Below are 25929 nucleotides of genomic sequence, written 5' to 3' on the forward strand. Positions count from 1 at the left end.
GTCCATTCTTAGTTCCTCTGCTGTGAAATACCTACGCATCTCTTTTGCCAGTTTATTGGGTTGTTTCATCTTTTCAAATAGACTTTTTTCTTCATCCTTAATATAGCCTGGATAGTAATCATTTGTCTTATGTATTATGAAACCTCCCTACTTACAGCCTGTTTTTCAATTTTCACTGTTCATTACTCAATACAATTAAGAGATTCTGTTCATCAGTCTCTTCACGGTGTGAGCTTTTCTGTGTCTTCTTTAGGAAATCCTTCTCTGTGCTGTTTGTCATTGTTCCTAATTTACTGTTCTGCAGTCAGAGAACATGTTCTATGAATCAGATAACTTGAACTAGGTTGAGTCTTACTTTCTGGATCTAGCATGAGGTGTTTTTTTTTTTTTTTTTTTTACATGTCCAAGTGCTTGAGAATAACATGCATTTTCTAATTGTTGAGTGGAAGTTTCTATAACAAATGCCGGCTGGGGGGAATGGGTGACAAATCCAGCCCTGGCCATCTGTTTACATATTGTCCAGCGCTGCTTTCACTCTACAAAGGCACAGTTTGTATAGCCTCACAAAGCTGAAAATATTTCCTATCCGGCCCTTTACAGGAAAAATCTGCCAAGCCCTGTTGTTGTGTTCAGAACTGTTTCCCTTCTACTTTTTGCCTGCTTAGTATCAATTAATGAAAATAGTCGTTTAACAATCTTCTGTGACAATGACACCTTTGGCAATTTCTGTTAATCTTTGCTTTATGTTGAGGCTATTTTACTAGGTGCAAAAGAAATTAAATCGGTCCCTTTTCCTGCTGCACTATTTCTTCTCTCATTAATGCAGTGGTCCCTTTTGTCCCTGGTTATTATTTTTGCTTTGAAATGTTTGGATAACATTGTTACTGTAACAGCTTTTCATTGGCCTTTTTTCCATTCTTTATGTCTTACGTTTTTGGGCGTGTCTCTCGTAAATAAAATAGCGTACAGCTGGACTTAGTTTTTCCATGGACTCTTGACAATCTCCACATTTTACTCAGGAAGTTTAGTCCATTTATTATGTATATAGTGACAGATATATTTCGTTTCATTTCCACCACCTTAGACTGTATTTTCTTTCTACACCATTTTCTCTATGCTTCCCACCTCCCCCTCCCACACCTCTTTCCTGCCTTCTTTTGGATTAAGATTTTTTAACTCCATTTTTTTGTACCACTACTGATATGAAGTTTTAACCTTTTCATGTTTTTTCCCTATTATAACATGAATTCTAGACTTCAGGTAAGTCAAAATGTTCATCGGTGACTTTACCCACCAGAACAACAGTAAGAACATCTGAACTGTTATCATCAGATTTAAACCCCTCTGCTTGCTTCTTTCTTATTTTTATTGTGTTTTTTAATGGAGAAATACATCATCTGTTTTCAAAATAGTGCTTGAAAAATACAAGGAGTACAGATACTATAAAACAAAGCAAGCTCCAGTCATGAGATACTATGCACACCATATGAAAAAAATAGTCTGATATTCAGGTAACGAAAACTAGAATTAAAAAGCTCCAACTTTCCAGCTTGGTAAAACAAGTAGAGTTACACGAAACATTTAATAAACTAATTTTTCCCCAATGTGTGAACAAAATGACAAGACTAAATTTGTGCGTGGCAATTTCAATGACACAATAGCTATTCAAAATACACAGGTACTGTACACACTTCACCTGATTTTATTGTGGTGGAAGGGGACTGCACAGGTAGTGGGAACACTATGTATTAGGCGTCAGAAAGTCATGGTGAACAGAAAGTCTCAATTACTGCACAGCCCACAACGGAAATGACTATATTCCAACTTTGGGGGAAATTATTTAAAAGGATAGGGAAAGGGTTTAAGAAGCTGCAGTTTAACATGAAAACGCACATGTGGTAGAAAGGAACACTGTTGGGGGATAGGAAGAATCAGCATCAGGCTATTTGGAAAACCTGTTAGGTTTGCTGTGTCCAGATTAAGAAAGACTAAGTTTTCATTCACCTACAACTGTTGAGAAACATGAATGTTCTGCTGCTTAATTATGAGCTGTCTTTTTTTTTTAAAGAAAGGTTATTATTCCGAATCTTTTGCAGGATAAAACAAAGAGTAGAAAGCTGACTAGATGTCAAGTGCTTGCTAGAAATTTCTAATGTTTCTACATGTCAATTTTACTGATGAATTTTAGGAAGTCATTTACAAATAAAAATTGGTTTAAAATTCTGGAGAAAATGCTTTTTTGCTTACACGTTTAAATAAGAAATTAACTTTACTATAAGCAGGTATTCCGTGGAGTATACAAATCTTCTCTTATGTGGAGACCAAATGGCCATCCAAGATGGATAACATGCTTCACAGGAATTACTTTCAGTAAAGCTTTACTAAAATATTAGCCATGTGGCCACAGGACTGTTGGTTTCACATCATGGTTAAGAAAATACTAGCATACTGAGTTTTCTGTGAAACGATATACAAGCATACCTTGTGCACACAAGCAAAGAGAAGGCGGCGGGGGCAGGGGACACAAAAAGCTTTTTTTCTTTTAGGGCAAATGATTAAGGACAAGAGAATATGGAGCTTTGTTAGCTCAAGACAGTGTCTGCTGTTTGATGGCTGATTGTATGCACTCTGAAACAGTTCTTCACATAAAACCAATCATTTCTTGATCCTGTCCCATCAAAACCACACACTTACTAATTACTGTTTCAATGCCAAATATATACCCTAAGAGTTGACATTTCATTTTAAAGGGTTACAGCTATCTCACAGGGACTGAGCTAGATGTACTTTATGCTTTTTCTGAAGTACAGTACACCACTGCACAATGGTAACCAATCTGAAGATTAATAATGAAGAACACCCTTCAGGAAAAAACTGAAATTCATCAAGCTGAAAAATCTAAAATTTGTTCTACTGTCTAATAAAAATATAAAGTGCATCATCAGCATAAGGAATTCTGATACCAGTTTGTACTGCAAACTTTCCCCAACAATGCATCAAACATCAATCCAGTCCCAATGTCAGTCATGGGTACAAACATAGCTGGAGGGTTTTTTTTCTCTTTTTTTCCTCTTTAAGGGCAGGAGTCCTTTGAAATAGTTAGCGTTTAACTGTGGCTGACACATAAATAATCTGACACATTAATTAACAGTACTTCTGGCTTTAAATACTAACCTGGACTTCTGATCAAGATAAGCCCAATAAAGGAAGTCATCAAATAAGCCTAACAAAGCTATTTTGAACCATATCTAGTTTGGTACCCTTCATTTTTCTCCTTTAGCATTTGAAGGCAGCAGGCTGAGTTGGCAGATACTGTTTACAGACCCTTGAGGTTGTTTTTCTCAGTTCAATCTGTTTTACTGAATTCTTGATAATAGGAATAAGATTTGCAGGGATACTGGGAAGGTCTGCACTGGATGTTCCCCATGAGGCCAACAGAGAAGCTGCTGTCTGAATAGTTTCCAATTGAGTCGCACCTGTTTATGAGAGTGTTCCTTTTCCGTTTTGGTTTCCTTGGTCCTTTCTTCTTTGTGAAGTGACAATGTCCTCTAGACTCCTATAATAGGATTAGCTATGTTTGCTGCTGCGCTCCCTGAAGGCCTGGGTGGATGGTTGACCAGACGTGTTGAGGAAACAACTCTGGTGACCATGGGCTTCGGTGGTGGAGAAATAGTTGGTTGTGGGGCAGTCTGAGGGATGCTTTCGCTGGACGTGCCCCCTGGGCTGTCACTGGGATTTGCTTGTTGCAAGGAAACCTCAGGAACCTGTATGCTGGTCACAGATGCTGCCATCATAGCCGGGGCAGAAATGCTTCTGCCCTGAGCGCTGCCAGTCACTGGGCCAGTCTTCATAGAGCCAGGAAGTGAAGACACAGACGTGCTGTCTTCACCGTCTACAGACAAGTCAAGGCTACCGTCATCCAAAGCTGTCAACCTGACACCTTCCATCGAGTGTGTTTTCTTTTTCTGAAGCACGTGATTAGGTAGTAGTTGATGAAGTTCCTTTTTTCTCAAATGCATTGCAGCAATTTTCATATCCATCTCAAACATCTTACTATTTATCGCTTGCCTATAAACTGTATCTGTGAAAGACTGGATATCATAGGTGAGATCAATACTGAGAATGTCAGAGTTTTCTGGCTTTTTTAACACTAAGCCAATCACCCACATTGTACGAAATTCTTCCCTGTCAGGATTTTCCTTGGGTGCTGGAAACGACTGAGGATTCACATGTGCCAGTGTAATAAATTCATTCTTCTCCAAGCTTCCAACCAGGATTCGGATTTTTGATTCCACCAAGCCCACCCATTCTAGATGTTGTTTTTCTGTTGGCGCGCTTGCTAGAAGTACAATATAATGCTTGTACTTTTGAAAGAAGCTGGGAGCTTCAAAAAGTTTGGACCACTCTGCCTTACTCAGCAAAATCTCATGTGTAATAGCAAGCCCTTGCTTAAACTCCTCAATCATCACCATCCTTGTTGAAACAGACACGTTGTACGTGGAGTTCTGCTGTGGATAGGCTGGTGTAATTATAGGCATGAGATGGTACCTATCGCTGGGATTTACTCTTGGGTCCCAGACAGGCAAATTAAGATTCCGTTCTTCAGGCTCTTTCAGTAGCACTGGATTTGGCCATTCCCATTCAGAAAACACCAAGAAAAATTTACGTACAAGAGTTGATGCTATCGCATTTGGATAAAGCTGGCAAGTTCTTGCTACTAGCATCGCCCAGGAAACACCTCCTAGGAAACCTAATATATTGGAATAGATATTGTGGCATTTGGCCCACAACTTGATGGCTCTCAGAGTTAATCTGAAATTGTCAATGTTTGGTACTAGATGTAAAATCTCATCGGTTACCCGGCAACCATTAAGACTTCTTATGCATCTAATATCTAAATTTTTAAGCAGACTGTCATCTCTTAGGTCCAAATCTTCCGGAATAGTCTGCAGTGCTAACCTTGCAAACAAAATATCAATCTCTATCCCATCAAAACACAGTTTGATAACTGGTACAAATGCCTCTTCAACAGCCCTTAAATCCTTTACTTCTTCATGTAGTTTCAATTTACCATAGAAGGAGGTGAAAAAATCGCTTCGATCAACATGTCTTGGTGCCACGCACAACGCGTCAATATCTGCACCTTTCGTATGCACCCCTAATCTATAAGAACCGAATGTAAAGATTTTCCCTCCAACGTTTTCTATTACAGCTTGTGGAAGACTCTTGCTTTCACTGATTTCTCGTATCCATTCCTTTACCAGGTTATTTAATTTCTCCAAAATTAAAATCCTGCGCTGTAGTTCCTCTTCCTCTTCAAAAACCCCAAAGGGCTTCAGGGTTTCAATTAATTTCTGGGTAAGTATGCAGTCAGTCTCCCTGGGGGGTGCTAAACTGATGGGGGAGGAGATGCCATAGTGCTTGGGCGGCGGCGGGGTCTGTTGTGATCCCGGGGTGGTCACCGGAAACGGCATCATCTCTAGCGCTGGCCCCGCCACGCCGCGCCCCCCGCCACCGCGACCTCCGCGGCCGCCCGGGTCATGATCCGCTGAGGCGGGAGGGGCGGGGCTCCTACCAGCCCAGGTCCGACCCGCTCCCGCTCCGCTCCCGCCGCTTCAACCGCCTCTCCGCCGTCCCCTCGGCCCCAACATGGCGCCGGGGCCCTAGTTGCTGCGTTCTAGAACGCCCACGCACGCCACGCCGCGCGCCACGCACGCCACGCGCCTCGCGTGCCACGTATGCCACGGCGCATGCGCGCGCGCAGGGCCTCATGGGGGTTGTAGTTTCCGTGTCTCCACCGCGGCTTCTGGCCGGTGGGGGCCGGCACGCAGCGGGGTTCGGCCCTGTTATAACTGTTTTAGACGTTTGCCCAGACCTACCGTCCAACTCCTTGCTTGCCATTCTCTACACCTCGGGTCTCCTCCCTCTCCAGTGGCATCTTCAGGTGGCCTTTGCCCTCTATGGCAGGGTCCGTTGGTGGGAAGCAGCTCCGTGGCATCCTCCGTGGCCCGGCGCCTGGGTGGTGGGGCAGCCAGGACCGCAACTCTGGGTTCTCGGTCCTGTTCTCTCCAGCTTTGAAGGTCCCATCGGCTGACCTCTGGTTTCTGCGGTTCCGGGTGGGGAGCCTGCTGCTCGCCTGTCTTTTCTTCTCGGCGACTGTAAAAATCTCTGAAGTGTCCTGCAGCATCACCACTAGGCAGCAAGGGGTAAACTTTTCGCTTATCTTACAGAGGAAGCACTGTGATTCCTGAATCAGAAGACTGGTGCTTTTCATCCCATGCTCCCGGATGACTCTCAGGCATGTCCGTGGAGTATGTCCTCACCCCATTCTCCTGATCCTCTTCACGTGGACATGTGGATAGACCTTCTCATCCTGTTCCCCGTGTCTCTCAACCCATGTTTCTGTCTGCGTGATGCCAGGTCTACCTCGTTCTCTAATTCTCTTCAGTTATATTTAGTCTGCTGTTTAAGCCATCGTTGAAGTAACCATTTACAAACTTGCATTTTTATTACTAAGAGCATTATCTTGTTCTTTTCCAAACCTTCCTTGCCTTTTGGGATGACATTCTGTTCTTTCCTCTTTTCTTTCTACCTTTTGTTTCATTAAACATTTAAAAAATACTTACTCAATATTTTATATCTAATGGTTCCAATTCCTAAGTTCTTGAGAATCTGATTCTACAGTTTGTTTTCTACTGACTCATTTCAAGAAGCATCACTTCAAGTGTCTCGTAATTTTGGATTGTTAGCTCGTCTCTGGCCAGGCTTGGGATGCCTGTGTAGATGTCCTTCCAAAGAGAATTTACTTTGTTTCTATCTGATGTCCTTGTACACTACCAAATTATGTACACAGTAATTTAATTTCTTATCCAGTGATTATCCAGATCACTTAAGTAGTGCAATTTTGAACCCCAAACACCCGAGAGGAAAGGTGATTTTCAATTCTAGGAAAGAGTAGTTTTTCCCACCCAGAGCCCAGGTCAAGAGAGATAATAACTCTTTGTCATCTCCTTTTACCAGGTAGCAGATTCTTCCTATTCCGTCTTTTCATTCAATGCATCACCCTTTACAGTTTCCCAATATATGTGAGGGTCTCAGTCCCAACTTTCTACTTCCTAAGGTCCCAAGGCTCTGTGTCTCTTTCTTGGTCAGCTATTAAACTTAAATTTCTTGGTTATAAAGACTGGCAAGAGCCTGTGGGGCAATTGTAGCTTCATAATCAGCTAAGATTCTAACGTTTCAAGGTCCTCATTTTGTTTTGTTTTGTTTTTTCACCCTTAGGGATTACTTTACTTTGGGGGGATACTCAGCTGTGCATCTAAAAGGAGAATTGTTATAGTTCAGCCAGCACTTCCAGGTACTTTATATAGAAAGATCTTCTAGGATAATTAATCCCACATATTGCCAGTACCAATTTCTCAACCTATTTCAACATGGTTTGCATGCTTAACATTCCAGCAGCACAGCTATCAGTAAGGTATTTGGTGACCTCCATGTTGCTCAATCCAATGATCTGCACCTTTTTTGACCTACAGTAGCCTCACACTGGCCTCCATGGCACCACACTCTTTTGTTGTCTTGTACATCTCTGGCTTCCCCTTGGTCTCATTTGCTCCTCCATTACTTGGCCTCTACAGTTGGAGTTCTTCCAGTTTCCATATTAAGCCCTCAACTCTTCTCATTGTATATATATTTACTACCGGTTCATCTATCCATTTTCACAGCTTAAATATCACCTATGAACAGCTTAATGTAAGTTTACTCTTCTGAGCTCCAGATCCACATCATCTGACATCCCATCTGCCACCTCCGTTTGGATGTCTCAAACTTAACAGTCTAAAGAGAACTCTTACTCTTCCCTCCATAACGTGTTTCTCTCTTGGTGGTCACCACTTTGGTAAATGGCATCTCCATCTACCCAACTGCTCATATCAGAAACCTGGGAGTCATTCTTGACACACACACCCCTCTTTCTCATCTTCAACATCTAGTTCATTTACAAATATGGATGATTCTACCTCCAGAATACATTTGGGATTCATCAACTTCTCTCTACCTGCTTCCTCATAACTCTAGTCCAAGCTACCATCAATTTTCACCTAGACTCCTACAATAAATTAATCTATTACTGACTTTTCAAAGTATTTTTTACCCAGTAGCCACAGTGGTCTTTTAACCCCTTCAGTGGCCTCTCATTAGTCTAAAGCACAAAATACCTAACAACCCCTGACCATCTCTCCAGCTTCACCTCCCACAATTTCCCCCACCCTCCAGCCACATCGCCTTTCGGTGCCTTGCATTTATTTCGTTCTCTCTCATCTCTGGGTCTTTGCACAATGCTGTTCCCTCTGCCCAGAAAGCTCTTCCTGCCCCACTCACTGTCTGCTACTCTTCACCTGCTTAGTTTTGTCAACTTTGAGATTAGCTTAAATTTCATCTCCTCACAGAGAATTTCCCCAACCTCCCTCCTAAATTAGCACCTGTACTTTTCTTTCATAGAACATATAACAATTTGTAAGTCTCCATTTTTCGAGTGATTGTTTCTTTGTCTTTATTTGCCACTGTAGACCCTTAGCGCCATGAGAACAAGATCTATTTGTTTTGTCAACTGCTATATACTTGATCAGTACCTGATCAAGTACCTACCATAGTAGCATTCAACAAATATTTGCTGACTAATAAATAAATGAATAAGCGCAACAAAGAAAATTCTTTCACCTTCAAATCACTGGCTAATCAATATCCAAAAGACCCATCTCTTGAGTTTTAGTTTAGGTAGAGGGACAGTTTCAAAGCCACACACTGTGACTGGGGAAATCATTTCATGACTCGGTTCACGCTGCTCGCGTCAGTCGGCTGCAGGGAGTTTCTTTGGCTGCGTGACCCCAGCACCTCACTACCCTGCAGCTCCTTTTGATTTTAACATATTCCCAGGGGAGATTTTCGAGGGTTGGGGGCTCATACCCAATGCTTAAGGATGTGGAAGGGCCACACAAGAAAGCACGCCAGCGTCGTGGCAGCCTTTCTGGAGAAGCTGCTGTCCCGCAGTGCTTACTAAGAAACAGACATATCTATAATCCAGAAACTCCATTCCCTGGAGATGACCCCCAGAGAACTCTGCACAGGCCCTCGAGAGGGTCATCATGCCATTGTCTGTAGTACGAAGGAGCTGGATGCAACCTGAGAGCCCATGATTAGGAGAATGGATAAAGGGGTACATGCAAGTGATGGGAAACTATGTCTCAAGAGAAAGCAAGGAGCTGGATTTACATGCAGCACCATGGGTAGAGCTAAATCTTGGCTACAGAATGTTCTTAGTTAAAAACAAAGCTTAAACTTTGATACAGTCGAATTCATCTATCTTTCCCCCTACGGTTTGCATCTTTGAAGGCTTATTTATGAAATCTTTCTTTTGGCTGTATAACTTTACATCTGACTTGTAGGTTTTCAATGCATTTGCAATAAGGATCCAACTTGACTCTTCCTTCCCTGCAATGTCCACCCTGGCCATACTTTGGCCAATTCCTATTATGTTTTGTGTCTTTCAAAACATTTTACGCCAGTTCTGATCTCCCCCTGTGTTTAGCACTGAGCCTCCAGAGGTTCCTTGGCCAGAAGCCTCCCGAGGGAGGACGGGGTGCTGCCAGCCAGGCCCCAGGTGGGCAATACCAGGCTTGGGAGAACAGAGCTGCTAGGCCTCCTTCCGACACCGCGCTTCTACGTGAAACTGAAAACTATGAATTTTTTTTTTTTTTTATGAAACTGGCTATTAGCAGCTAACCATTCAACTTTATGTTCTCTTTGAATTGAAAGTCCTCAAAAATGTGTTTTAAGTTCAAATAGTTTTCTAGTTTTAGACTGATGGAAAAAGTTGGGCATTGTTTTGTTTCCCCCAAACTACATAAAATAAACATTTCCCTCAATGACTGTATCACTGAGAATATGCTCAGAGGAAGTCTCACTCAACAGGCAGCTACTCTTCAATAAAAGGAGAAAGGAATCCAGATCGCCTCGTTCATCCTGAGATAAGTGTTATAAAAAATCAGATTTGGGGCTTCCCTGGTGGCGCAGTGGTTGAGAGTCCGCCTGCCAATGCAGGAGACACGGGTTCGTGCCCTGGTCCGGGAGGATCCCACATGCCGCAGAGCAGCTGGGCCCGTGAGCCATGGCCGCTGAGCCTGCGCGTCCGGAGCCTGTGCTCCGCAACAGGAGAGGCCACAACAGTGAGAGGCCCGCGTACCGCAAAAAAAAAAAAAAAAATCAGATTCGTGGTGGGAGGAGAAAAACATCCAAAGAAAACAGCACAGAGAGGTTGGAGGACTGAAGGGGACAGAATTCACGGCGCACAACCAGCGGATGGAAACAGCAGAGGCTTCGCAAGGTGCCTGAACATCCCTGTTTAGTCGGGGCTCAGGCCCATCTGCCCGTCTGTTGATGACGGCAAACACACCCAAAGTCAGGCACTCAGATGACACACCTGCCACCACTGCAGCCGGCCTTGGAAAAGAAGGGAGGCTGGCTGGTCACACTGTCGGCGCCAGAGCAGCGCACTCCTCACTCAAGCCCCCACCTGCACTAGTGGGCAGCCATGCCATCTGCACACCACTCCCACCTGCCCAGCCCTGCAAAGAAAACCAATTCCAACCCTGGAGTCCTGGATGCACCCGGAAGCCGAGACTCACAGAGGAGCTTGCTCTTCTAATTTGCATCCACCCTTAAACAGGCATTTAACGAGCACCTACTGTATGCCAGACCACACAGACATTGAAGGGCAATTTGTGACAAGCCCAGTGCTGATGCAGAGATGTCCCTCCAGAGAGAACCTCAAGCCTCGGTGGCTTTTAGAAACCCTCTAACCTTGTCTCCTCAGAAGAGGGCACCCAGAGCCACGGAGGCCCTGCCTTCCAGCATCGGAAAAAGGCCGGCCTCTGAGGGCCGGGGTAGGCCACCCAGGAAGGCGTCCACTGGCACAGAAAGAAGCTCACACTTCCCCTCCTCAAGGACCCAAGTCCCTCAGATGGCGCCCCCATGACAGCCAGCCTGGGCTGACTGTCCGGGTCCCGGGGCACAAGGCCACCGGCCCCTGTGGGAGGCGCAGGGCGTGGCCAACAGACTGAGTTCCTCCAAAGGGTCCAGGCCACAGGCTCCAAATCGGTGGTTCCCACCCGAGGGCGAGCATGCCCCCAGGACACTCAGCAAGGCCCAGAGGCGGCTGTGGTTGTCACGACTGGTAGGGGTGCCGCATGCATCTAGCGGGCCGGGCCTGGGAGGCGGCTAAACGTCCTACAAGGCACAGGGCGGTCCCCTACAGCGAGGAACTGCTGGCCCAAAGTGTCCACGGGGCTGAGGCTGAGAATCCAGTTTACAAGCTCTATTCCGTCCTGGGAACACAAATAAACCCTGCCCTCTCGCCCTTCCCCAGCCGCTGACAAAAACCACATGGCCCGCCCTCCCTCCCCAGAGGGAGCAGAAGTGATTACTGTCTTTATCTCGGGCACCGGGCCCCACACGCCACCCCTCTGGGAACAAGGCGAGCCTCGGCAGCCCCGCCCACGCCCGGGAGTGGCTCTACAGCCCCGCCCGCGCCCCCACCAGCTCCCGGGGCTCACTCGCCATATTCCGATCCTCTGGAGATCACTGAGACGCTGGCAGCTGGGAGAGGCAATATTTACGGAAAACAAACGCCGAAAGTGCCTGAGCGCATTACCACGGGCGGTCCAAACGGTTCAGGGGAACCGGGTGGATTCTTCCTTCAGTGCCCTCGGGAAGTGCCTGGTACAGCCGCTTCTGCCACCTGCTGGGGCCTATCCCAGCTCACCCGAGGGGGGCTGCGGTGGGCTCCCAGCCCCAAGAACCTAGAGGACGGACGCTCGCGGTGGGCTTTTAACGTGAAATCAGCGAGCCCCAGCTCACTGACCCGGGGTGGGTCTTCTGCCGTGGGGACGATCTGGGAACGATGAAGATCACTGTGACTGTTCAGTAACCTGAAGCCTGGGGGGGGCTGGCATTCGTTCACGTGTGCACGCGTGCCCACACACACACGCGTGCCCGCACAGGCGGTCCCTTCCTTTTGCACACTTTGCCAGGGGAACGGGGACAACATCACCTGTTCTCGGGGAAAGAAGGGAATCAGGGTGCCTGGAGCCTGCTCCGCGCTGGGTCGCCATCCTCAACAGTAAACCCCCCACCCCGTGGACACCGAGCTCACCGCAGCCGATGCCACCTCACGGCAACACTCAGGCCGCTCGGGGCGCCAGCAGCATCTGGGGCTCATCGCAGACAGGCCGCCCAGGAGGTGGGGAGCCCCCCTTCCCTGGAGACAAGACCACAGGTGTCAGGAACGTGGGCGGGAGCCGCCGGGGGGTGGGGGGAAGCGGCCAGAGCGGCTGGAGATTCCTTCTCATCATCAACCTAAGGCGGCTGGCACCAACCCGACAACAACACCCTTCACTCCTCCTTCAAGTCTCTCTGTGGTTCCCACCGGCGTGAGGAGGCAGGGGGTCTGGGACCTTGGGGGTGCGCTAGGAGGTGAGGGGGCATCTGCAGATCGGGAGGGGCCGCATCGGATTCTTTACACAGGGGAACAATGCAGAGTGTGAGTGTGTGTTCACGTGCGTGAGTGGGACAGCATGTGTGTGCATCCTTGTATCATCAGGATCCTCAGACAGACCCTGATGCAAAGGTCCCGGGCTCTGGTGAAGCTTCGCCCACACCCCGTGGCGCAGGGCTGGACGGGGCGGGCCCGACTGCAGGGTCCTCCGGGCCGGGCTCGGCGCCTCGGTAGCTGGCAAAGCGGACAGCACGGCCAGGAGGCACAAAGCACCCAGGCCACACCAGGCCGACTCCCTGGGGCCCGGGAAGCCTGCTCCAGGCAGGTAACACAACCCACTTCCAGCCCAGAGAAGTGTGTCAGTGAGACCCGTCCAGTTCAATAGACTGTCTCTCCGAAAGGTTTTGCAAAGCCACCAGCAAGTTGAAGACGCTGTGGGCCTTCTCCTGCCTGGACGACCGTAAGAAGAACAGGTCTCAAAGGGGTCTGTGAACAGGAGAGCAAAGCCCTGTTCCCCGCAGATGGCGTCCAGCCTCATGGTCACCCTGCTCCCCCCACCGCCCGGCCAGAGCGATCCCCCACGTGACACACAGCAGGCCTTCCAGGGCCCACCCGGGACCCGGGGCACAGCGACCCGCAGGACAGGCAGGGCTGGCCCAGCCCACGTGCTCTTTGCTCTCCATTCAGCAGAGAAAACACTGGGCAGGTCAGTGACCATGAGCTGAACACCCGCCCTCTCCACCCACGTGACGCAGCCCCTTCCAGGCCTCCGAGAGTGAGGACGGGAAGGGACCAGGCCTCCCGAGGGCGGCGAGGCAGGGTCAGGAGGAAATCCAAACCCCTGCAGCCGGGCCTGTGGGCGGGGCGTTCAGGCGCTTGTCCAAGGAGAGTTAAAAACAATAACACAACATTGTAAATCAACTATCTTCAATAAGATTAATTTTTTTCAAATAGTTTTTAAAAAAACCCAAACAAACAAAAAACAACCCAGTAATATCAGCGACTCATGGGTCAGTTTTTCCTTATCCCCCATGCCTGCAACTCTGCACAACGTCGGTGATAAAACACTCCACCCCCCATCAGAGGGACCCCAACCCCATCCTTGGTCCACCCCTGCCTGTGAGCGCACAGGAAAACCGCGTGCAGGAGGCGGTCAGGACGTACGGCCGAGCAGAGAGCTCTGCACGCACCACTGCACCGGCCCTGGGATCACTGGATCCTCCAGATCACGAGACAGGCCAGAAGGGCCGCCGAGAGCCCACCGCCAACCGCGGTGGCCCCGTCAGGCCCCAGCCTGCCACACGCTCGTCTTCACACCCTAAAGGCACAAGGTGGGTTTCGCACCAGAGGAGAACCCGAGAACGTGAGCATTCGCGACACCTGGGGACACACACAAAACGTCAGCGAGGGCTCAAGCCCCTCGACCCCGCAGCACCACGAAACCGAGTGACAAGTCTCCTGAGGCCACTGAACGCCCTCTGCTCTGAGCCACACGTAAGACCAGTGCACTTGCTCATGCAAAGCCACCAAAGTCAAACATGACCTGAGCCACACTTAAGAGTCTGTGGGCATTTGGAAAAAACCCATTCTTTACGGCACTTCCCTATTAAGACAATGAGCTTCTCTCCACCAAGTGAATAAAAGCCAGATGCAGAGCAGCGTCCGGCAGGGCCTGGAGCGCCCCGGCCCAGGGCAGGGACTCAGCGCTGCTCCCGGCACGACCTCCACTGCCCTGGCGCGCCCCCCAACGCACCGCACCTCCGGAGACCCGCTTCCCCCACCGCCTTCGCACCCGCTTGCCCCTGAGATGGCCCCGGCGGCGCCTCGGGCGCTGAGGGGCTTTCTGTACCGCATGTGCCGCCTGCACGGGACAAGGTCCTCTCTGCGGCCAATGACACGCTTGCCAAACCCCTGGACGGTCATCTTCAACCGAAAGGCGAAATCGCCCCACGGCACTGCAAGACGCCACAAGGAGCGCGGAATGAGCACCAGCAGGCGCCCTGCGGTGTAAACAAACCGCAGCGCCAAGACAGCCCCGCAGAGCGGCGAGCACAAGAGTCGGTCCTCAATCGCCGCCGCGGCAGAGGCCCGCTGTCCTCCCCCGACAAATACGCCTTCCCGGTGCGGCGCCCGCCCCGCGCCTTCTCGGCGCCCCGCCTCACCTGCCGTCACGGTGTCCACGTCCCTGGCTGCCAGCTCCTCCACCTCCGACCTCTTTCTCAGCTCAAACCTCCGGGACAAGCCTTCTCGGGGTTTCCATAACTCCTGGATCAGGAGGGGCTTCTCATTGTCGCCGAACACCCGGAAGCCCTCGGCCTGCCACTGGCGCCCAGAGTCGCCGGCCTGGCCCACCACGTCGCACAGCACGTACTGGCCAGCGCGCTCGGGGCTCAGGGCGTAGCGCTCCAGGGCCTCCTTCACCAGCTCCCGGGCGCTGGACGTGCCGGTGGCCAGGACGCTCTTGTAGTGGGTGCCCGTGCACACGCTGTCCCCAAACACCTTCAGGACCCCAGGGGCCGAGAGCTGGGTGGAGAGCTCGGCTGGGTCGTCGCTGGTGCCCAGGCTGGAGCAGGTGGCATCCAGGTCACGGTACTTGTAGCTCAGCGTCCGGGACAGCACGCTGGACAGCAGCTGGCCCTGCCGCTTCAGCTTGCTCTTGGCGGGTGGGGACATGATGAAGTGGGTCCCATAGAACATGGTGGGCCCGTCTTCACGGACGAGCACCGAGGGCTCTGGCCAACGGCAGGGAAAAGGCCGCGTCCTGGGAGAAAACGAAAGGCGGGTTACCATCGACCAGCAGAGCAACAGGAGCCCACGAGGCTCAGGGGAACATCAACAGACTGGGCCGGCCGTCTAGGGCCCGGCGCCCCAGCAGAAGCCGCGGACACAGCACCTCGGCCGGGTCTGACAGTGAGGATACAGCCGAAGCCGGCAGGACCGCAGGGGACAAAGCAGGTTTGAAGGGGCTGAAACGCCCTTCATGGAAAGCCATTACTGGGAAGCACGGTGAGGTCACCCAAAGGCAAGACACGAGAAGCCTGGGCACCACGCACTCCGCGCAGCAAGCTGCCAAGAAACAGGGCCGGCCAGGGTGGGGCTGGGTGGTGCTCGCAGGGCAGAGTCCCGGCGGGATTGCCCGGCCTCATCTGAGTCAGCCCCCATCTATCCCATCGCACCCAGAGAAAAGTTATAAAGAACTCAGAGCACACAAAGCCGTGTCTTCCTAAACTCCACCTCCCCCGCACCACAGCCTATGCTACAGAAAATTCATCACAAACAGCAACGGAACTAGGCAATCAAGCCAAGTCGCAGCCACAGGAGCAAGGCAGTAAGTGACCGGGCATTCAAAACACAAACCCCCCAGGACGCTGCTCCCGGATGACTGGTCCTGGCTTGGAGGAGCCACTTGCCTGGGAGGGCAGCACTAGAATGGACACATGACCACAATGCACACAAAAGGGCCCTTCCAGAAGCAGTGGAGGCATGGCTGGAATGCATGTGTCCACCCACGGCGTCCAGCCTGGCTTTCGGGCACTGGCCAGGCCGAAGAGGCAGTCTTGCCGGGTAAATTAGGAAACAGCTCTGGGACAACAAGGTGTGTCATAACGTCATGACTCTTGTGCGCTTAATGCCCCAAAGGCGTAGGGTTCCAGAGAGATGGTTCATCAGACCCCCTCCCCCACCCAAAGCTCTGGGGGAGCAGGCAGGCAGAGTAAAAGAAAGATGTCCCGCTGCACGAGTTGGTGCGGGCTGAACACCGCCCATCTCCTGACTCTGTGCCCCACTTCCAGGCAGACAGACCAAAGAAGAAAGGGCCATTTTCTAGAAGGCTCTGGGAACAGTGGCCCAGGACCTGGTGAGAGCAGCTCTGGGCACCTGCCATGGGTGAATGTCAGCACTGAACTCCGCTATGGTCCTCTCTTCAGCTCTGACTCACTCATGGTCACAGGCACTTGGAGAGGCTCTCAGGAAGGGGAGGGGACTGCCCAGGGCGGGAAAAACGTCTAGGGAGCCTCCCAAAGAAAAGGATCGACCCGACCCCGAGGGACCCAGCAGGGCAAGCGGCCCAGCCTCCACACTGACACTGAACTGGGTTCTTCCCGGCTGGCCCCTGGGCCTCGGTCACATCTGCGACGTCATCACTCCCACCAGGGCTGACGTGAACGAAGGCTGAGCAGCAGACCCGCCCTTCAGTTCCTCTAGAACCAGCCACCTGACATCCTCGGCGATCCCTGCACTCTTCAAGATGCTCTGACGACTTCACGCACCAACGACTGGGTTCCGAACACGAAGGTCTGCCCCATGGGGGGAGGGGGGCGGCACTCCTCCTGTGCCTACAACGTGCTTCTCACCATTTACCACGCAGAGCCTTTCACTGTGGACCAGCCTTCCGAAGCCTGAGCCTGCTGACAGCGGCCAAGTGCCCTAAGCAGAGGCGCATACGAGGGCCTCCGGGCTCAGGGAGTCAAGCTACAAAGCAGTATCTAGCCGGAGGCTGCTTCCCCTCCCCCGAGGAAAGTGCACACGCCTCCCTGTCAGACCCTGCGGAGCCCAGAGCAGGTTGTGGCTCCCCCCTTGGCCCCATCCAAGGCCCCGGCCAAACTTACAACAAAAGCGTTTCCAGTAGTCCTCACATGACAAGCACACAGCTTTGGTTCGCACACCACAGCAGCAGCTTCAAACCACGGCGCCTTCTGAAAGTCACACAACCCGCCTCAGAAATTTCCAGCACGTGCCTCTGGCCACCACACATTCTCGGCGGACCTGACCCCTCCACAGACACCTGGCTCACGTCAGGCACAGCCCCGGCGGTCCCGACCCAAACCCACAGGGGTCCCCAGGGCAGCCCCTGCCACCAGGCAGCGTCTGGCTGGGAAACCTCTGCCTTTGGAGATAATGCCGAGGGTAAATTTAAATACAATGTGGAAAACGGCAGAAACAGTAGAAAACCAGGTCTCAGCAGAAGCCCAACTCCCAGAAAAGTCACGAAGTAAACACGGGGATTTAAAAGGCCCTCGGATACAACGGAGAAATAAAATGCTATTTTGCACCCAGGGGTGAACCTTACAGGTTCTGTAAGGTCTGAAGCTTATACAATTCTGCTTTAATTAAAAAAGAAATAGAAAATTACAAATACGCAGCTGCTAGGTCCCCCCCCAGGGCCTTGGAAGAGAGCCCACTCCCTCCTTTTCTAGGGCAAAGTTAGCAGCATCACGAAAAGGGGGTAGAAAATGTAGGACAGACGGTGACTCATTCCCTTCCAGTAACTGCTTCATAAGCCCAAAGAAGCCCCAGTAAACACAGACCCTCATCTACTTGATCCGTTTTATCAGGAGGGTCTCTTCTCCTCACGGTCACTCCCTCTGTGGCCATCTTCAGAGAGTAACCACAGAGCGTGGCCACTTGCTCACGTGTGCCCTTCCTCCACAATCACAAAATGCAGAGCACAGCCTCTCCATCAAAATGGGCCAGATGCGTTTGTGCAAAGGGCAGGAGGAGTGCAGGAGTTTCCTACCGAGCGGAGCACACCCGGGGTCACCAGATCTGTTTTTTCGGAAGCATGACCTGCCTTTTCCTTTTCTGCTCAGTTCTCTCCTCCCTCACACAAATACTCGGAGAAACAGGGGCCCAAGGCTGTAGGTCGCTTGCTGTTGCTTCTCCTGGAGAATGTTTTTCTCTTGTTCTCAAGGAAGAGTCCGATTTCTGAAGAAAACAAGCCCAAGTCACAGCAGCGAGTGAGGTCAGCGTGGGGCTGACCAAATGGGTGGAGGGACACGGCCATTCCAACACTGCAATGTGGGATCCATTAGAATTTCCACCAGGGCAGGAAGGGAAGACAGTAGATTCACAGGCTCTGCTTTATCCCCACCGGCCATAAATCCTATCTTGACAACTCCAGTCAGAGCAACGCTTTTAAATACAAAAATAAGTTAATCAGATTTAAATCTGACATGCTAGCCTCTTGAGAGGGGACGGACGTTTTCTGCCAGCGGGACTAAGGGCTGGCTCCTCTCTGGAATGAAGGAGAGGTGGCCCGTGCTAACGGGAGACACCTGTAACTAACCAGAGACACCTGTAATCACTGGTGGGCGGGGACTCGGAAAATTCTTTTCAGCAATTCAGATTAATCAAACACTTGACCAGGTGCTGGGAGCCCGAGTGTCTGGGTCTGCAGCCCCTCCCGAGCCCCAGCGACTGGCTCCCTAATGGGAAAGGATCCAGTTTCTTCTGCAGGGGTCCCCGGGAGCCCCAGCTCTGCATGTTTCCTTAGATGCACTACTTGTCGAGCGGCTGGAAGTGGTACAGAAATAGCTGGGAGACAATGCTTTCAGCTGGCACACGAGTGGGGAACGCGCTGCTGTGTGAACAGGAAAACCGGGACAGGCTGTGGGCCGGGGGATGTCCCCCCAACCCTGGAGGGAAGGTACGGACTCCAGCGCCTTGTGCCCACCTGCAGACCTCTCTCCAAGGGGGCCAGAGAGACTGAGGCCCGGGGGACCCCGCCGTTGAGGTGCCAGGCTCCAGGGGTTGCATGGGGGGTGGCCGCAGCTGACCCCCTGGAACCCGCAGTCTGGGCCGCCCTCGCCCAGGTAGCCAGCCTGTGGGACCCGCCCCCCGAGTCCGCGCCCGGGTCCCCCCACCACGAGAGCCGCCTGTTTCCATGGCAACCGGACAAGCGGAGCCTGGGTGGCCGGAGAAATGCCCCGTGCGGGCCCAGCTGCCCCAGCGCGCGCCCGCGGCCTCCCCGCCCGGCCAGCCTCTGCGCCCCGGAGCCCCGTACGCCACGGAGCGACCCCCGCCTCCGCCGCCGCTCCTCTCGCACCCCGCACTCACCTCCAACACAGCCCGCCGCCGCCGCCGCGTTCCCGCGCGGCTCCCACACCCGCCGTGAGCCGGAGCCCGTGCTCCTGACCCGCGCATGGCGCGGCGCCTCCTGCCGGCAGCCCAACGGACCAGGCGTGCCCTCGGGGGGGCGGGGCCTATGTGGGCGGTGCCTCGTGCTGGGCGGAGCCGGCGGCTGGAAGAGGAGAGCGCGGGCTCCTCCTGCGGCCACCCAATAGATGTAGCGGGGCCTTGGGGAGGGGCGGGGCCTCCGAGGGACGAGCTACAGGCCCAATGGACATGGATGAGACCTCGAGGGGGCGGAGCCTCTGGGGATGGGCGGGGCGATAAGAAAAGGGCTGGGCCCTGGCTCCTCGTGCGGCCACCCAACGGACGTACACAAGGCCTGGGGGGGGCGGGGCCTAGAGGGGGCGGAGCTGATGAGGGGTAGGGCTGAGCGCCTGCACCACCGGCAGACCAATTAATGGGTGTGAGCGTGGCCTTGAAGGCAGGGAAGGGCGGGGTTGGTTGGCTGCGGAGAGGCGGGGCTCTGCGGCGCACCCCTAAGTTTCAGCTCAAGGGGCGGGGCCTGTGCTAAGCTCCGGGGCCACGTGCCAGCCTCAGGCTGGGGGCGGGGACTGGCAAATTGTTTTGTCCCCACCTTCTAGTCCCTAGGGGGACGAGGCCAAGGAAAAGAGGAAGCAGGGTAAGGCAAGCGCTGATGAGAAGGGGGCGGTACACAGCTGTGACATACATGAACATCCAAAACACAGAAAGAGGACAAGGGTGGCAGGTTCCATCTCCCTTACAGTCTGTCCCCCACCCAGCAGCCAGAGTCTTAAATGACAAATCAGATCATGGCACTCTTCTGCTTAAAACGATGCAAAACGGGGCCAGGTCAGCTCCGGGGCTCTGGCCCAACGGCCCTCCTCGGGTAACTTGTTTTAAAAGAAGTTCGTGTCCTTAGAGCTCACTTTGGCACCGGTCGTCGGGCTGGGGTTTCGCCTTGGAGAAAGGCTTCTCACAGACAGCTCCCTTTGTCTGCTCATGGTCTAGACCTGGGGGATTCACGTGGCCTCGGATAAAAAGATGAATTCTTGAATTCTGACCCTGAGAGTGAATCTTTTTGTTGACAGTGATTGGGGTATAAAGTTATATGGTAATGAGCCCAAACTTGCGAAGGGGAAAGTGGGGAGAAGGGAACAGACATTTATTGACCACCTACTGTATGCCAGACTCTATGCCAGGGGCTTTACGTTGGTCATCTCATCTAAAGCTCCCATCAACTCTTGTGAGGCAGATGTTGTTACACCCAGAGAGGTCAAACAGCTAGAGGTAGAGCCAAGACTTGAGCCGTGGACTGGGTGATTAAAAACAAAAATCCTTCCAGGGCTTCCCTGGTGGCGCAGTGGTTGGGAGTCCGCCTGCCGATGCAGGGGACACGGGTTCGTGCCCCGGTCCGGGAAGATCCCACATGCCGCGGAGCGGCTGGGCCCGTGAGCCATGGCCGCTGAGCCTGCGCGTCCGGAGCCTGTGCTCCGCAACGGGAGAGGCCACAACAGTGAGAGGCCCGCGTATGGAAAAAAAAAAAAAAAAAAATCCTTTCAGGACTCCCCATAAACATGTACAACCTACCCCACTCTGACCCCAAAGAGGCAAATATCAGAGCTGTAAGGAGAGCCTGGGTTTAAGCCTGTGTTTTCCTCCTAAGGCATTCCTCACCATGATCCTGTCCCAAAGCCCACCCCTCCCAGCAACCCTCTTCAGCAGGGGTTGGCAAACTCCCACCTGTGGGCCAAATCTGAGCTGCTGTTTCTGTAAATAAAGTTTTATTGGAACACAGCTACACCCCTTTGTTTGCATATTGTCTAAAACTGCTTTCATGCAACAGAGGCTTTACAGCCCCCAAAGCCTAAAATATTTACTATCTGGCCCTTTACAGAAAAATTCACGGGCCCCTGCTCTTCAGGATCTAATGATGCCAACTATTTGCTATTACTACACTGTTTCACACATCTCTATCTTTGCTCAGGCCACCACTTCTGCCTTTTCTAAGGCTGCCATAACAAAATAACACAGACTGGGGGCTTAAACGGTGGAAATTTATTTTCTCACGGTTCTGGAGGCTAGAAGTCCGAGATCAAGATGCTGGCAGGGCTGATTTCTTCTGAGGCCTCTCTCCTTGGCTTGTAGACGGTCAGCTTCTCCCTGCGTCCTCACACAGCCTTTCCTATGTGTGTGTCTGTGTCCTAATCTCCTCTTATAAGGACACCAGTCAGACTGGATTAGGGCCCACCCTAATGACCTCATTTTAACTTAATCACTTCTTTAAAGGCCCCATCTCCAAATACAGTCACATTTGGAGGTACTGCGGGTTAGAGCTTCAACATACGGATTTTAAGGAAACACAATTCAGCCCCTAACACCAATCTTCATCACCTGGCTAATTTCTACTCATCCTTTAAGACTCAGATTAGGTGTTACTTATGTAGTTGCTCCCCTCCAAAGTGGCCCACAGTGATTCACAGCTTCTAGTTTTCACACCCAGGTGTAGTCCCCTCCCAGGTTGAACAGGGCTAACCTGTGTAAACAGTAAGACGTTGCCAAAATGACAGTGTCATTATAAATTATAAAAGACTTGGCTGGGCTTCCCTGGTGGCGCAATGGTTAAGAATCCGCCTGCCAAGGCAGGGGACACGGGTTTGAGCCCTGGTCCGGGAAGACCCCACATGCCGCGGAGTCACTAAGCCCGTGCACCACAACTACTGAGCCTGCGCCCTAGAGCCTGCGAGCCACAACTACTGAGCCCACGTGCCAAAACTACTGAAGCCCGTGCACCTAGAGCCCATGCTCCGCTACAAGAGAAGCCACCGCAATGAGAAGCCCGTGCAGCGCAACAAAGAGTAGCCCCCCGCTCGCTGTGACTAGAGAAAGCCCGCGTGCAGCAACGAGGACCCAACGCAGCCAAAAATAAAAATTAATTAATTAATTAATTTTTAAAAAAAGACTTGGCTTCTGCCCTTGCTCTCTCTTGGACCATTCCTTCTGGAGGGAGCCAGCCGCCACGTTGGGAGGACACTCAAGCAGCCCTAGAGAAGTCCACGTGGTGAGAAAACCAATGCCTCCCGCAAACAGACATCACCAACTTGCCATCAGCGTGAGCCATCCTGGATGTAGGTCCCCCAGCCCCAGCAAAACCTTCAGAGGGCTGCAACCCTGACCAACATCCTGACTGCATCTAATGAGGGACCCTCAGCCAGGACCACCCAGCAAAGCTGCTTCCACATTCCCAACCCTCAGAAACTATGTGAGATGATGTTTATTACTGATTTGCACCACTAAGTTTTGGGGCCATTTGTTACGCAGCAATAGATAAACAAACACCCCTTATCCAGAAAGGCCTCCCTGACCCCCAGACTTGGCTACATGCCCCTCCTCTGTGCTCCCACAGACTTTTATTTTTTACCTTTTTATTAACCAAGTCCACACTATATCAAACCGTGTTCCTTAAATGCAAATCAGATGTTGCTCCTTCTCAGCCCGGAGTCCTCTAATCGCTACCCTTACTCCAGCTGGCCCTGCGGACCACTCCACCTGCTCTCTCCATCCACCATGGAGCCCCAGCACGACAGACTTCTGTTTTCGAACACACTAAGCTCGTTCCCTCCTCTGAAACCTCTGCCCTTGCTGTGTCCTCTTCCCCAAATGCTTGTCCCGTTGTGTTGGCATGGTGCCGTTTTCCTCTCATTAAAACCCATCTCCGCTGTCATCTCCTGACCATTCTCATGGTGGTCACCCCTGTGGTCATTCTCTGTCTCATAACCTGTCTCGTTTAATTCACAGGCCTTTATCACTATTTGTCTGTGTGTTTCACACGCACTAGGATTTGAGTTCTGTAAAGGCAGGTGCCTCATCTGTCTACTGCTACACTTGGCACCAAACAGGGGCTCCATAAATATTTGTTATAAGAATAAACAAAGGAATGAATAGATTTCCACCCATCTCAACCTCTCACCTCCTCCCTCAACTGGAAGCTTCTCAAGGGCAAGTACTGAATTTTATTCATCTTTGTATTCCCGCACCTGCCCCACTGGCAGGTGAGCAAAACAAGTTTTTGAACTGTGAGGTTAAATACCTTTGGAAATCCAAGGGACAAAAATGGAGTGTTGAGCTGCCCTCTGTGGCCACCAGAGGGCGGCAGAGTCCCGGGACTCAATCTAGGAAAAAACCAAATGAGCCCAAAGGAAAAGCATCTGGTTAAGGTCAAAGGGCCGGTTCCCACGGGATGGCCGGTCCAGGGGCAGAGAGACTGGGCTCTCGGAGGCCAGGAGAGAGGAAGGGAAGGAGGCAGCAGGCACAGGGAGGGCGTTAGATCCCAGCCTTTCTTTCAGAGACTGTTACATCCCCATCCCTAGAAGGGGCTGGAAACAAGTGGTTTAACGCTCAGGTCTCATTCTCAGTGATGTCGGCACCACTACCCAGAATAGCAGTGCTTCGGGCCTGGTCATTCCCCGTAGGCTCATCAGCCAAAAGCTCTGCAAGTGTTATTTTTTGTCCCACATCCTCTGCTGAACAACTTACAGGTGACAGTGAGTACCTCCCGGCACTGGTAACGTATGGGATGCCTGGACTTCAGAGTTGTATCGTTACCGACCCGGGTCCTTGGGCTCTTTAATCAACAGAAATTGATTAAGAGGCCAGACGCGGAGTTCAGGCCGGGCTGCAGCAGAAGGGAGTGAAAGCAAGTAACGGTGGGGGGAGGGGCAGAGGGGCGGCCGAAGGGGCGGCTTAGGGGGTCTGCCCCCCCCCCCACCGGTGGTGCCGTGTGCAGGGATCATGCACAGGACCCTGCTTTTGCTCCAGGCACCTCAGAAGTGGCAGTTGGTTTGTGGCCTTTTTGTATCTCATTGTTCCTAATTTGCCCCGTTTGCGCATGCCTGCAGTTATTTTTAGTCCCTTTTAGTTTCTTTGTATTCTGTTGCTTGAGGAGACCTTTGTCCAGGTGCCAGCCCTGCAGCAGAGGGTCCCAGCCTAGCTCAGTACGGGGTGCCAGAGCTACAGAGTAATGTATAGGGTGCCAGGACCACACCATTAAAACAGATCACGTCAAGTTACTTTACTTTTTTTTTTTTTTTTTTTTTTTTTTTTTTGCGATACGCGGGCCTCTCACTGCTGTGGCCTCTCCCGTTGCGGAGCACAGGCTCCAGACGCGCAGGCTCAGCGGCCATGGCTCACAGGCCCAGCCGCTCCGCGGCACGTGGGATCCTCCCGGACCGGGGCACGAACCCGTGTCCCCTGCATCGGCAGGCGGACTCTCAACCACTGCGCCGCCAGGGAAGCCCAAGTTACTTTACCTTTTAATGCCAGGTCTGTTGTAAAGAACTTTGAATCACGTTTAATTAACTGTTAAAAATTTTAGGCTGGGTGGGATTTAAGAAATCATCTACCCCAGTGATTATGGAACTATTCACTTCTACTTTCTAGTGCTCTTGGGACTGGGAGTATGTTGAAAAGTTATATTTCAAGCCATGTAGGAATCAGGATTAATTTCATTAGCCAAAAACATGACCATGTGATAAACACAAAATCACAAATATGAGCAAATATGGCCTCAAGAAAACATACTGTTGAAGAACCAAATGTCAAGACCCTTGGTTGGGTCTGACATTTCCATGAAAATTAATTTTTTTTATTGTTTACTTGATTTGTTACCTGGAAGCATTTTTTAGAAGGCACCATTTGGCTTATGATGTATGTTTGCAAAACATAATTAAGATGGAGAAAATACTACATATTAACTTCTATTTTTAACTGAGAATTGAGAACAAGTGGCCATTTTTCAAATTGGGGGTGAAAGCGCTTGGTCCAGCTGGACATATTTTTCTAGTACCCAAGGAAAGAAATGAGTGAGAGCCCCTACTTTAATCCACCGTCTGCACTGATGTGGAACAGAAGCCAAGAGAGGCTAAGGGACTTGCCCAAGATCACAAAATGTCATAAACAACAGATTATTCCTCCCTGTAATATCACATTCAAAAACATGGGCAAGCAGGCTAGTAGGGAATATTCACAGTGATTATTTCTGGGCGGTGGAGCTTGTGGCAGATTGCAATTTCCAAAGATAGCCACGTCAACACACCCACAGCAGTACATACCCCATCCCACACGGTCTTCTTACCCAGGACCCTCCTGAACCAGGTGGTGGGCAGGTCTGCCTTCCCTCCCCTCGGTCTCGGCAGGATCTTTTTGGCTGTGTCCAACAACAAAGCATGGCAGCATGGACGATGCAAACTTCCAAAGCTCGGTCATAAAAGACATTATGTCTCCTGCCTGCCTCGTTCTTGGGACCCAGCCACAATGTTGTAAGGAAGCCCAGGCCACGTGAGGAAGACGCTTGTGGGTGTGTATTAAGTATGTCTTTTCTTCCGATGTTTTGACATACGGGGCCTTTTGGACCATGGGGAGACTGCCCCTTGCAGAGTGGAGATAGTAAACCATCCCTAGAGCTAGTAAACAATTCACCTATGAGCACACCTTTCCTATGCAAATCAACCCAC

The 25929-nt window shown here is 51.3% G+C and overlaps 2 protein-coding genes across 2 annotated transcripts in view; both read right to left on the reverse strand.

Moving 5' to 3' along the window:
- RADIL (Rap associating with DIL domain) overlaps positions 1-15247 on the reverse strand; it is a gene marked incomplete at both ends in the record, with an annotated part of 57987 nt that extends 42740 nt beyond the window's left edge. The window contains one exon of the mRNA XM_079718468.1: positions 14713-15247. Coding sequence (XP_079574594.1) covers positions 14713-15247 — 535 coding nt within the window. The remainder of the gene's footprint in view (positions 1-14712) is intronic.
- On the reverse strand, positions 3549-5477 carry PAPOLB (poly(A) polymerase beta; the record flags this gene model as incomplete). Its single annotated transcript, XM_079720213.1, has 1 exon — positions 3549-5477. The coding sequence occupies one exon, from the start codon at positions 5475-5477 to the stop codon at positions 3549-3551; it is 1929 nt and encodes a 642-aa protein (XP_079576339.1).
- Positions 15248-25929: the final 10682 nt, after the last annotated feature.

The sequence above is a fragment of the Hyperoodon ampullatus genome (assembly GCF_949752795.1).
Source record: "Hyperoodon ampullatus genome assembly, chromosome: 14".
Lineage (NCBI taxonomy): Eukaryota > Metazoa > Chordata > Mammalia > Artiodactyla > Ziphiidae > Hyperoodon > Hyperoodon ampullatus.